General features: G+C 43.0%; 2 protein-coding genes across 2 annotated transcripts; both read right to left on the bottom strand.

Annotated features, from left to right (window-relative positions):
- Positions 1–758: 758 nt before the first annotated feature.
- LOC121537382 (keratin, type I cytoskeletal 18) lies at positions 759–4,252 on the bottom strand. Its single transcript, XM_041845022.1, has 7 exons — positions 3,416–4,252; positions 2,589–2,671; positions 2,305–2,461; positions 1,958–2,122; positions 1,748–1,873; positions 1,401–1,618; positions 759–1,071 (listed from the first exon to the last, which is right to left on the bottom strand). The coding sequence occupies exons 1-7, from the start codon at positions 3,932–3,934 to the stop codon at positions 921–923; spliced, it is 1,419 nt and encodes a 472-aa protein (XP_041700956.1). The 5' UTR covers positions 3,935–4,252; the 3' UTR covers positions 759–920.
- A 668-nt stretch (positions 4,253–4,920) lies between these two features.
- LOC121537814 (keratin, type I cytoskeletal 18) lies at positions 4,921–11,467 on the bottom strand. Its single transcript, XM_041845415.2, has 7 exons — positions 10,945–11,467; positions 7,929–8,011; positions 7,184–7,340; positions 6,658–6,822; positions 6,410–6,535; positions 5,782–6,002; positions 4,921–5,408 (listed from the first exon to the last, which is right to left on the bottom strand). The coding sequence occupies exons 1-7, from the start codon at positions 11,374–11,376 to the stop codon at positions 5,288–5,290; spliced, it is 1,305 nt and encodes a 434-aa protein (XP_041701349.1). The 5' UTR covers positions 11,377–11,467; the 3' UTR covers positions 4,921–5,287.
- Positions 11,468–12,383: the final 916 nt, after the last annotated feature.

A 12,383-nucleotide genomic window follows, 5' to 3' on the forward strand; every position in this document is an offset into this window, starting at 1 on the left:
GTGCAGGAAAAGAGTGGGCTGTGAGTAATGAAATAGCATGGGAATGGAGGCCCAGAGAGAGAATGTTGAGTCAAAATGTAGAATGAACCCAGAATTCCTGAGAACTTGCTAGAAACACATTTATCTGGCTAGACCAGGAATAGAGCTGGATGGGGTGTGCTAAGTGGCATATAGACAATTATTTAAAGCTGTATAACTATGTGGGGTTTATGTTTATGTTGCGTTCCACGTCACATCATGGGCTCTATTTAATCCGTATCATGGAAATTCAGTGTTACAGCGTGATTTCAATTTAAAGGGAATGTTCCTGTGTTAGTGGAGACTTCATTGCCTCTGGAATAGCCTGCCAGAGAACCTGAGGGGGGCCGAATCTGTGGACATATTTAAAAGAGATCTTAAAACACACCTTTGTAGCTTTGCTTTTCCTCAGGGTGCTTTTTAGACATTCAGTTTTATTGTTATTCTTTTGTTTTCTATCCTCTTATGTTTGTTGTCTAGTAAATATTTATATTTTCATAGTTTTTCATTTCTGTTTTTTTCCTGTGAAGCGCATTGCGTTGCATTCCATGTCTGAAATGTGCTATATAAATAAAGCTTGATTTGATTTGATAAACACTGCAGATTTCCTTCAGCGATACAGATTGAATGGAGCCCTAATTTAGCATTTCTTTTCTGTATGCATTTAGAGAGGAAACCAACTGATCTGCACTGATTGGTACAGTAGATGAATATAAAGACATACACATACAACCATTATATTAAGTGTTTGACTTCATTTATTGTGATTGTTTCATTGGTCTTTTATTTTTTATTTTTTATACAATTAACTGTTATTCTGGGAGTGTTGTGGTGTGTCATGATGATGATGATAATGGGGGTGATGATGATGATGAGAGAGAAGTTGTTTCTTGACTGGGTGGTTATCCTTGGACAGCTTCAATCACTCCTTCAGATTTGACATCCTCAGTCACTCCTTCAGACACTACTTTGCCATCCACCAGTGTCTGGGTTACAACCAGCGTCTTTGTTCGGAAAGCTTTAGTAGGTTTCTTCTCGACAGCAACCTCAACTCTAAAGAGACACAGATGAAAAGACAGATACCATAACTACAACACAGTCGTTTCCATATCAGACCTGAGCCCTTGTGCATAGTTGCATGAAGCTAGTTTGCATCTAATTTGCAAATATTCCTATGCCTCATATAATAACAAGTAAACAATAGAACAAGGCCAGCCGTTTAATGATAAGCTTTTAGTTACAGCTGTATCGATCCAGTAACTTCATCATGTCGTCATCTCAACATACTCAGTTCCTGATCCCTTCAGGTATTGTAGTTGTTCCACTAGCCCAACCAAGCAGGACATGTAGCTCCACCTGTCACCTCTCCATGTTTCACTCACTTCAAGTCTCCGTCCAGCAGCCTCCTGTACTCGGCGATCTCAGCCTCCAACCGTATCTTGATGTTGAACAGGGTCTGGTAGTCCCGTGTCTGGTGTTGGATGTCGGAGCGGATCTGGGTTAGCTCAGCCTCCAGCTGCAGGAGGACGGCGTTGTATTTCTGCAACTCCATGTTGTAGCGCATCTCAATGTCACGAAGGGTCCCCTCCAGAGATGCTTTCTGTGGTTGGGAGGAAAGCATGTGGTCACAATGATCACAAACATAGAAGCAAATCGTAGGGTGGATCCACCAAGAATGAGTTCATTATTAAATAGTTTGGTAGCTATTGTATAAAACAATCATTCTTACCAGGCTGATCTGGGACTGAAGCTCAATCTGCAGGGACTGCATACCCCTCCTGTTTTCACTGCATGTGGTGTGTGCCTCCTTCAGGGCCACCGTATTCTCAGTCACCTGGACCTGCACCTCTGTGATCTGGACACACACACCAACATGTTAACCTACAGTAATACAGTGCAGAACATTGAAACGTGTCAGGAAGGAAGCACAGAGTCGTACTTTGGATTCGTGCCACGCTTTGAGCTCCTCCTGGTTCTTCAAGGCCATCTTCTCGTACTTGGCCCTCATCTCCTCCATGATCTTTCCCAGGTCGTGTCCCTTAGCAGCATCCACCTCCACCTGCACTCCAGCCGTGGAGATCTGGGTACGCAGATCCAGCACATCCTGACACAAAGGAAACAGGAAATCCATTCAGTTAATGACATGGTGGTTATTAGTTATGTAACCTATCTGAATGTTAGTCAGATTGCAGGAAATCCATTCAGTTAATGACTTGGTGGTTATGTTAGTAACCTAGCTATGTAACCTATCTGAACATTAGTCAGTTGACGGGAACCATTCCTTACCACCGCATGGTTCTTCTTCAGGTTGATCAGTTCCTCTGTCAGAAACTCGATATCGTTCTCCAGATGCAGCCGGAGCACGTTGGTGTCATCAAGTATTCTCCTCAGATTTGCGACATCAGCCTCGACAGTCTGGCGCATCCCAATCTCACTCTCAAGCCTATTGACAACAACATTAAGAATGTAAACACGTGGACATAGCCATAAACAAAGAATGTTGGAACTATAGATTCATGCCAACAGATGATAATAGCAAGTAACACATTTCTTTGTTTATAAGCACTCACTTGACCCGGAAGTCCTCTGCGGCTAGGCGGGCATTGTCACCCTGGATAGCGATCTGTGCATTGCCCACTGTCATCTCCAATATCTGAGGAAATATTAGTGGGAGTAGAGGGATAATACACATTCTGTAAATCTGTGGATCTGTTCTACAGGGCTGGAGCAACAGAAACTTGTCCCATCACTCCATCTTTGTGCCGCTAGAAACAAAGTGACACTCCCTTAAATAACTATTACAGCCTCAACATGGTGGAGCAACCTCTGATAAGACACGCTGTAAATCATATCAGTTTACTGTAGGGTGGTTCTGTGATACCTCACCTAATAAAAGGTTTAAGACAGTATGTCCCAACTCCAGTCCTCCAGTAACCCCAACAGTACACATTTGTATTGTAGCCCCAGACAAACACACCTCATTCAACTCATCAAAGGCTTGATGATTAGTTGACAAGTTGAATCAGGAGTGCTTGTCCGAGGTTACAGCAAAAATGTGTACTTTTGGGGGTATTGGAGAAACACTGGCTGTAAATATTGTGAGATTAATGAGTGGGGAAACTCAATTAACCATACAGTAGGGGTGGTTTGGAGCAGTCAGGATCAGGGTTGGGGTCAATTCCATTTAAATTCCAGTCAATTCTGGAAGTACCCCCCAAAAAACAGAGATTTTCAATGAGGAAAATGTGGAATTGGAATTTGGTTTACTTTCTGAATTGACTGGATTTGAAATGGAATTGACCCCAACCCTGGTCAGGATATGATTCCACACACATATGTACGAAAATACCTTGTATGAATCAAGCTTGAATTTAATTGAATTATTTGAGGGCCTCACCTTCTTCCTCAGGTCCACCAGCGTGGCATCGTAGCGGCTGTAGTCTGCCCCAGTAGGCCCTTTCTTCTCCAGGACCTCCCTGATCTGTAGCTCCAGCTTGCCGTTGGCCTGCTCCAGGTTCTTCACTGACTCCAGGTAGGAGGCCAGACGGTCATTCAGGTGCTGCATGTTGAGCTTCTCATTACCGATAGCGAAGCCACCATCAATCGCTGTAACACCTGTGTACACCTGGTACCCTGCCCCTCCTCTGAAGCCCCCGAGCCTGTTGCTGGTTTGGACAGAGGAGATTCTGGTCCCATGTCCCCCGGCACCGCCATGGGCACTCTGTGAGCTCCATTGCTTTGCGTACAGGCCTCCACTGCCACTCTCAGCATGATACCCAGTAAATCCAGGATACTTCCTGATACTTACAGACTCCATGTCTTCGGAGAGGAAATCCAAGAAAGAGAGAAGAAGATTAGCAAAACAGAGACCCACCTGACACTGGCACAGATCGATCCTATTGAGCGCGAGGAGCATGGAGGTTAGAGTTTTTATATACAAGGCTGCATTCCGACGCGCCACTCCATTCGATCATTATCACTTTCTAACCTTTAGTCTCCTACATAGACTATGTCCTCTCCACCTCCACACCCCCATGATAACTGTGGTTTGGTAACTATGGGAAACGAGGCAGGGGAAAGGGTAACTTATGCCAATTATGTCAGGTTGAACTGTAGATAGCAAATGTACTGTATTTAATGCATCAGTTATAGACTCTTATTCAGAAGTCATTCAGAATATTGAAAGTCAACTGCTGTTCCATTGTAATCCTCTATCAATAGCAAAGGAAAGGAAAGGGTAAGGGGGATACCTAGTCAGTTGTGCAACTGAATGCATTCAACTGAAATGTGTCTTCCGCATTTAACCCAACCCCTCCGACTCAGAGCTAACCCATAGAGCAAATATTACCTTCACCACGTGGCTCAGTTGGTAGAGCATGGCCAGGGTTGTGGGTTCAATTCCCATAGGGGACCTGTGTGAAAAAGCATGACAATGTATGGACTCACTACTGTAGTAGTACCAAAATATTCAAGGGCCATTTTCTCAAAAGTGAGGTTACAAGTTTATCAACTTTCAAAGCAGAATTACTTTCCCATTGTTCCTCAACTGTAGTGTATGATATACAATTTTCTAGCTCTGAGTCTCTACTTTTATCCAATGTAAAAAACACAATTTCAAATGTTGTTACATAAGACCGAATCAAGCCGGTCGGTCATATATGTGATATTTTGTAAAGCACTATCAGTAAGTAACAGAACTAACTATATATAGAATATAGAGCAAATATGACTTCCATCTTTCTGATCTGGGCAAATGATTTCCTTCTCTGTTCAATGTGCATTTATTATTGGTGTCAATTTGTTGTAGTAAAGTTGCTATGACGACATTAACCACAATCCGTGAGAAGTGAAAACCTGTTTGTTCAGTTACACAGCAAGTGCATTAAAAGACAATAGCCAAGATTCTGATAAACGTTTTATTGGACAATGAAAGTACATCACACCAGGCAAATTCAACTGGACACAAAGAAAACTAAGATGACGATGGTAGAAAAAGAACGTTTACAGATTTGCTAGTTTTAAGGGTAAAATCATATTGGTTAACGCCCAAATTTCATCCCAAATTACTAAATTCTGAACTAGCACTGTAAAGGTATAGACGCCTAAATGCTTAAGATAAAAAACACTTCAGACCCAAAAGCAAAAGAAACATGACGACGTAAGTAAACTGGAGATCATTTTCTTTGTATCCAGCTAGATGTTATCTTATGTCTATGGTGTGTTGGATGGTGTTGTACAATCAGGTCCACGGGGAACGATGGGTGTAGTCTCACAGGTTCCTCTCCTTGGTCTCTGTGCTGGAGGAGACAACCTTCCCGTCCACCAGGGTCTGTGTGACGGTCATCACCTTGGTCTTCACTGTCCGCTGGTCCTCCAGAGCATCCTGGAGCCTGAGAGAGAGAGAGAGAGAGAGAGAGAGAGAGAGAGTTGTTACTTTTGTCCCGTTGACAATATTGATTATTATTATTTTAATAGTGTAAATATCCAAAGTAAGCTTTGGCAATATGTACATTGTTACGTCATGCCAATAAAGCAAATTGAATTGCATTGAGAGAGGTTCACAACTATCAGTCAACATAAAAATATTTATACAATGGCTACTTTTGCCTCCAAGATAGAAAATGGCCTTTAGATTACTATTTACCACAGTAGGCTCTTGGCCAGCAACAAACCTCATGTTCATTCTCTTTCTCAAGTCTGCTTAATTGTAGTAATTATGCATGCAACACCAATTAAGGCTCTCTGTCCGTCTGTGTTACTCACTTGAAGTCTCCTCCGTCCAGCAGTCTCCTGTATGTGGCGATCTCCGCCTCCAGCTTCATCTTGATGTTGAGCAGGTGCTCGTACTCCTGCGTCTGCTGCTGGATGTTGGAGCGGAGGTTAGTCAGCTCAGACTCCAGACCCATGAGGATCTTGTTCAAGGATTCCATCTCCATGTTGTAGCGCATCTCTGTGTCTCGCAGCGTTCCCTCCATGGATCCTTTCTGTTAGAGAGGAAGAGTAAAGACAGTCAGTTGGCCTTGGTGGTTGGCCTTGGTGGTTGGCCTTGGTGTTTGGCCTTGGTGGTTGGCCTTGGTGTTTGGCCTTGTAAATTAACATGAACTTAAAGGAATACACCACCCAAAAACGACCTTTTGGTATTTGTTTCATTAGTCCATTGTCCCAAAATGTGTTGCATGTCAGCAATGAAGTTTTCAAGATATATCACTTTCAAAATACAGAAATACGGCTGACATGTAAAACATTTTTGGACTATATCAACAATGGACTACTTAAACAAATACCAAAATATCGTTTTTGGGTGGAGTTTTCCTTTACCCAATAGCATTGATGCCATGATGTATTTTGTACACACTGGCTTGGTGAATATAGTATTGTTGAGGGATCTTACCAAGCTCTTCTGTGAGTCCAGCTCGATCTCCAGTGTCTGTAGCTGTCTGCGGAGGTCATTGATCTCTGTGTGTGCGCCCTGGAGGGCCTCTGTGTTCTGTGACACCACGGACTGCACCTCTGTGATCTGGAAGGGACATAGAGGTGATACAGATGTCTGTTTAAAAATCATTGGTTAAGTAGGAGTTTCTGTGATGGTTTCACTGTGAAGTCATCAGTGGGGTAAAATAATAAGCTGGTAAGTGTTACCCGTGTTTCATGCCATGCTTTGAGCTCCTCTTGGTTCTTCAGGGCCTCCTTCTCGTACTTGGCCCGGACCTCAGCCATGATGGCGGCCAGGTCCTGGCCCTTAGGAGCGTCCACGTCCACCTGCACTCCAGACTGGGATATCATGTTACGCATCTCCATCACCTCCTGTTGGGGTAGAATGACAACAACATTAACATTCATTAAGCAATATGTTTTCAAGAGTGAAGTCAGCATCTGTATTTAGGCTGTTTGTTTGGGTACTCAAGGGGCCCCCTGGGTGCGTCCAATGGGTATGCCGCACCCACCGCACCCCTGCTAAATCTAAAAGTTCTCACACGAAACACCCCCTGTTTATACAGTATGGTTGACTCTGTCTCCGATGTTGGCATGCTAGGTCTTGCTCTTGCTAAGCCATTGTAATGACAAGGGAGATGGTAAATATTTGTTTGGTGGTACAAGAGGGGTGGGGTTGTGTACTATAGTGGTTTGGTGGTTGAAAGGGGGGGTTGGGCCATGGTGAGCTTACGCTGTCATGGTTCTTCTTCAGGAAGATGAGCTCCTCCTTCAGAGCTTCGATCTCGCTCTCCAGGTTCATGCGGCCCATGTTGGTGTCATCTATGACCTTCCTCAGGCCAACGATGTCAGCCTCCACAGACTGGCGAATGGACAGCTCAGACTCAAACCTGCAACACACAGCAAACAGCATCAGATACAATGCCCTGGAGAGCTATGGTGAAATATTCTCAAAAGTGTCAGTTTAAAGGCTAAGTGCAGTCAAAAACATGATTTTCCTGTGTTTTGTTTTATATATACTTCCATACTGAAATTTCAGCCTGTTTTGGTGGGATGGAGTTTTGCCTGCCTGGTGATATCACCAGACGGTAAATTGGTTAATAGACCAATAAGAAAGAGAGTTCCAAACCTCTCTGTCAAAAACAGGTAGTTGTCAGTTTTCCCCTCCCCACTCAGACCACTCCCAGAAAATCCTAGCTAAATTATTTATTGAGAAATGTCTCTTTGCTAAGAATCTATTTTTGTTTCAGTTGAACATTTTAATTGAAAACAATCACAGTAAGGTACTTAAAAGTGTTACCCAGAAATGATTTGATATTGAGATAAAAACGGCTGCTTTGGACCTTTTAAAGCATAGACTGTATAGCACGGAGGGGATGCAGATAATGTGGCACATCAACAGTGTTTGTTTAGTTACCGTTAATTAAGGTGTGTCAGCAACTGTCTGCTTGTTTAGTGCCTTGCCTAGCTTGACTTACTTCACCCTGAAGTCATCTGCAGCTAAGCGGGCATTGTCGATCTGAAGACACATACGGGCGTTGTCTGTTGTGGCATCGAACACCTGCCAATGACAAGGACAAAAGAAGTTAAAGTCAACACACGATTAAAATTTTTTTTTTTGCCGTTTCAATACTGTACTTTTGTGTAATTGGTATGAAAGTGAGAAGGCTGGTGACAGTGGCAGCCAGGAGCAGCGGAGGCCAGCTGCCCCACAGCCGCAGTGTTTGCTCTCCATGGTACAGTAGATAAGGGTGAGGATGGATGGATGCGGGTTACAAAGTTCGGGAGGCAATCATTAACAAACAGCCAAGCTGTAAGTGCAGTGGAATACATGTCAGGATGGAGGCAGCTGATTTGCATCAGGTGGCCGGTTGGTGTGTGTGTGTGTGTGTGTGTGTGTGTGTGTGTGTGTGTGTGTGTGTGTGTGTGTGTGTGTGTGTGTGTGTGTGTGTGTGTGTGTGTGTGTGTGTGTGTGTGTGTGTGTGTGTGTGTGTGTGTATGTGTGTATGTGTGTATGTGTGTATGTGTGTGTGTGTGTGTGTGTGTGTGTGTGTGTGTGTGTGTGTGTGTGTGTGTGTGTGTGATGGGGAGGGGAAGGGGTGGTTACTGGGTTGGATTTCCTGTTGTTCCTGGCGTGAGAAGCCTTGTTTATGTAAAGGAGGAACATTTGAAATAGCAATCACATCCTGGTATCACGACAAAGAAAAAGAAACCTGTTGTGACTTTAATCTATGGAGTTGGGGGTCGATTAGACACCATGGGCTGTTGGTAAAGCATCAGCTTAACTCCCTAGGCCTTCCTCCCCTAAACCTTTATGTAAGGCTTCATAATGCGAGCAATAGCAAGAGCAGCAGATTAAACAAATATTTACACAACTCATGTTCAGTTTACAATTTGTTTTTCTCATTTTCAAGGTTAAGTTCAATGTCCTTGTTCGGAATTTTTTTCAAAGGGACAAAGTGAAGCAATAAGATAGCTGACTAAACTCTGTTTCTGATTAAATCCACCAACTGAGTGGAGCAGAAACCAGGCTTTGTGGAATTCATCTCCGACTACATCGATTCGCCCATAGTCAATTCTTAATTAAAACGATGAAATGCTTACCTTGTACCCATGTGTGTCCTCTGTAAATGCATTACTTTCTTTGTTTGCTGAAATCCATACTTTTTCAATAAAAGCTAATCAAATACAACCACTGACTGTTTCCTTGTTGAGATTCAATTGGCACATGCGCATTTGAGCTGATTTGCCATCTTAGTGAGACAGCAATGAGCAAACAGTTGGTGGTTGTATTTGATTAACGTTTATTAAACAAAGAAAGTCATGCATTTACAGAGGACAAACATAGGAACAAGGTAAACGTTTTGTAATAAAATGTTTTTAAGGTATTGATCTTGGGCGAATCGATGTAGTCTGAGCTGAATTCCACAAAGCCTGGTCTCTGCTCCACTCTGTTGGTGGAGTTCATCAGAAACTTAATTCATCATGGAATGGAGTTTAATCAGCTTGCAACAGAAATTCTGTAATGATAGTCTTGTGATATATTTGCATTTTGTCTCTCGCTATTGGTATCTGGCATCTAATCTCCCTATTTTGCATAGTTACTCTGTCACTTTGGGCAGTTTGACGGCCAAGTGCTACGGCAACGGCCAAACCACAGAAGCGTGACTGGAATGTTCCAGAATCCAATGGAAAGAGTTTTTCAGATATGTTTTTTTATTTAAAAATATAATTTATTATCAGGCAGTATTTACTGTATGGTTTAAAGTACAACAGTAACTTGTTGCAGATGCAGTAGGCTAATAATGATGACTGTTTACTAGATGTCTAACAGTATTTTCCACCCCAGATAATTAGCCTCTTCCAAATTATCAGCAGCTCTGAACAGTTCCAGTTGAATGACTCACGGAATATCCTTGGTTGCCCCACAGTATACACACATAAAGGCATTACAAACCCATATGTCAATAATTCAGTACTGTGTATATATATATATATACATGGAACACTATCAGAGGAATTGGAATGGAATGACCTGGTTAGATGGACTACTTTTTAATGACATAGCACATTGACTCCCAAACTCATTTACCATACTCCACCATCAAAGTAAGGACCACACCATGAAATAGTAGCCTTGTGTAAGGTATGAGTAAGAAAGAACCACACCATAAAAGACCCACTGGCCACACACTGGTTGAATCAATGTTTTTTGCCCACTTAATTTCAATGAAATTACATTGAACCAACGTGGAATAGACGTTGAATTGACCAGTGAGTATGTGGGTCTGTGTAAGGAGTTCAACTGTCTCTCATCTGTAGTCCACAGTGGTGTTTTCTCATTTAATACACTGCTACACACTTACCATAGCTGAGAGACAATATAAAAATAACATTTTTAACTTTATCTACAACTGTAACAACTCTCCCTGCTTTCATGGTTAAACTTGTGCTGTTGATGGTTATATTGTAGATCATCATTTGAAATGCTACTGTATAATCATTTCATTGCTAACCATCTTTGTGTCCCACTGATGTTACACAGCTAACTGATAAGTAGGAAGTTAAATAAACACATCCATTACCCCTGAGAATGCTAGCTGGACCTGGAACTCTGGCCATGTCAAAGGTCAGCTGGCAGAACACCTTGGAATTCCCCTTCTTATTGCTTTCTGTCTGCCTCTTGACCTTCTGCCTGGGGATGCTGGCACCTTGCCATCACTAATCAGCACGGCTCTAATGGACAAACCAGCTACACTGGGTCTTTACTACCCAGGTCAATAACCTGACAAGGATATAGTAGGGCCACTGTGTTTCCTCTTTCACTCCCAAACTACTCTCTGTCCCTCTGTTACTCTCTTCTGTTGGGTCAGCCATTCTAGGACAGTGAACTTGCATTTGAAAGATATATTACTTCCCTAAAACTCTATGGTGTAGATTTGTCCAGCATCTCATATTAGCCAATAGTACTCCTTCCTCCCCATGGCCTCTCACCTTCTTCCTCAGGTCATCCAAGATGGCGTTGTAACGACTGTAGTCGTTGACGTCTGGGCCTCTCTTCTCCATGGCCTCCCTGATCTTCAGCTCCAGCTTGCCGTTGGCCTGCTCCAGGTTCCTCACCATCTCCAGGTAGGAGGCCAGACGGTCGTTGAGGTTCTGCATGGCAAACTTCTCATTGCCCATGATGTGAGCGGTGTCCCCGCTGGCGCTCACCTGGAAGCTGCTGGACATGGAGCCCCCGGAGCCTCCCATCTCTCCCATCCCACTTCGCACACCCGAGTAGGACACAGAGGAGATTCGGGTCCCCTGTCCCCCAGCCCCACCATAGGTGCTGGCAGCCCGGTAGGCAGGAGCAGTAGAGCTGCGCGTGATGGAGTGGCTGTACCCACTACTAGGTCCCCTGACGCTGCTTCGTTTGACACTCATTTTCGTTAGATTAAGTGAGATTGAGAGAGGCAAAGAGAGTTGAGAGTGGGCCGGCAGAAACAGGAGCACACAGACACACAGAGCATGGGCAGAGAGGAAGCCGCTCAAACTTTATAACCCTGCTGGCCCCCACAGTCCCTCCTCCTAAACACTCCTCTCTTTCCAAGTTCCCTCCCTCTCTCCTCTATGCACCAAAAGCACTTTTCATAGAATCCTTTGTCCTTTGTCTGGCTTGAAATTCTATAATATACTGTAATTTCAAATGTGAATTTTTGTTTGCCTCAGTTTGTAGCTATTCCTGTCAAAATCCCTCGGTAATTTGAGATTTTCATCTCTTTAATTGTAATGTCACAGAATAAGTAATCAATGTATAGTAATTATGGACTGATAAAACAGAATGATGGTGCTCAGAAATATTGTCTGATTGTATTTATTTGTGATCAATTCTGGACCCAAATATGGTAATATATAATATGAACCACGTGTGTCAACTGTAATGCGTTATTCATGTATGTACTGTTGAAGTCGGAAGTTTACATACACCTTAGCCAAATACATTTAAACTCAGATTTTCACAATTCCTGACATTTAATCCTAATACAAATTCCCTGTTTTAGGTCAGTTAGGATCACCACTTTATTTTAAGAATGTGAAATGTCAGAATAATAGTAGAGAGAATGATTTATTTAAGCTTTTATTTATTTCATCACATTCCCAGTGGGTCAGAAGTTTACATACACTCAATTAGTATTTGGTAGCATTGCCTTTAAATTGTTTAACTTGGGTCAAATGTTTCGGGTAGCCTTCCAGAAGCTTCCCACAATAAGTTGGGTGAATTTTGGCCCATTCCTCCTGACAGAGCTGGTGTAACTGAGTCAAGTTTGTAGGCCTCCTTGATCGCACACGCTTTTTCAGTTCTGCCCACACATTTTTTATAGGATTGAGGTCAGGGCTTTGTGATGGCCACTCCAATACCTTGACTTTGTTGTCCTTAAGCCATTTTGCCA

The sequence above is a fragment of the Coregonus clupeaformis genome, chromosome 24, assembly GCF_020615455.1.
Source record: "Coregonus clupeaformis isolate EN_2021a chromosome 24, ASM2061545v1, whole genome shotgun sequence".
Taxonomy (NCBI): Eukaryota; Metazoa; Chordata; class Actinopteri; order Salmoniformes; family Salmonidae; genus Coregonus; species Coregonus clupeaformis.

What these genes read in the sequence shown, in the direction of transcription:
- LOC121537382 (XM_041845022.1), bottom strand. Translation starts at nt 3,934, where the DNA reads ATGCTCCTCGCGCTCAATAGGATCGATCTGTGCCAGTGTCAGGTGGGT. An exon ending in TGGTGGACCTGAGGAAGAAG is followed by an intron (nt 2,672 to 3,415) that starts GTGAGGCCCTCA and finishes ATATTTCCTCAG; the next exon opens with ATATTGGAGATGACAGTGGG. An exon ending in TTCAGTCCCAGATCAGCCTG is followed by an intron (nt 1,619 to 1,747) that starts GTAAGAATGATT and finishes TCCCAACCACAG; the next exon opens with AAAGCATCTCTGGAGGGGAC.
- LOC121537814 (XM_041845415.2), bottom strand. Translation starts at nt 11,376, where the DNA reads ATGAGTGTCAAACGAAGCAGCGTCAGGGGACCTAGTAGTGGGTACAGC. An exon ending in GCAGATGACTTCAGGGTGAA is followed by an intron (nt 7,341 to 7,928) that starts GTAAGTCAAGCT and finishes TGTGTGTTGCAG; the next exon opens with GTTTGAGTCTGAGCTGTCCA. An exon ending in TGAAGAAGAACCATGACAGC is followed by an intron (nt 6,823 to 7,183) that starts GTAAGCTCACCA and finishes CTACCCCAACAG; the next exon opens with GAGGTGATGGAGATGCGTAA.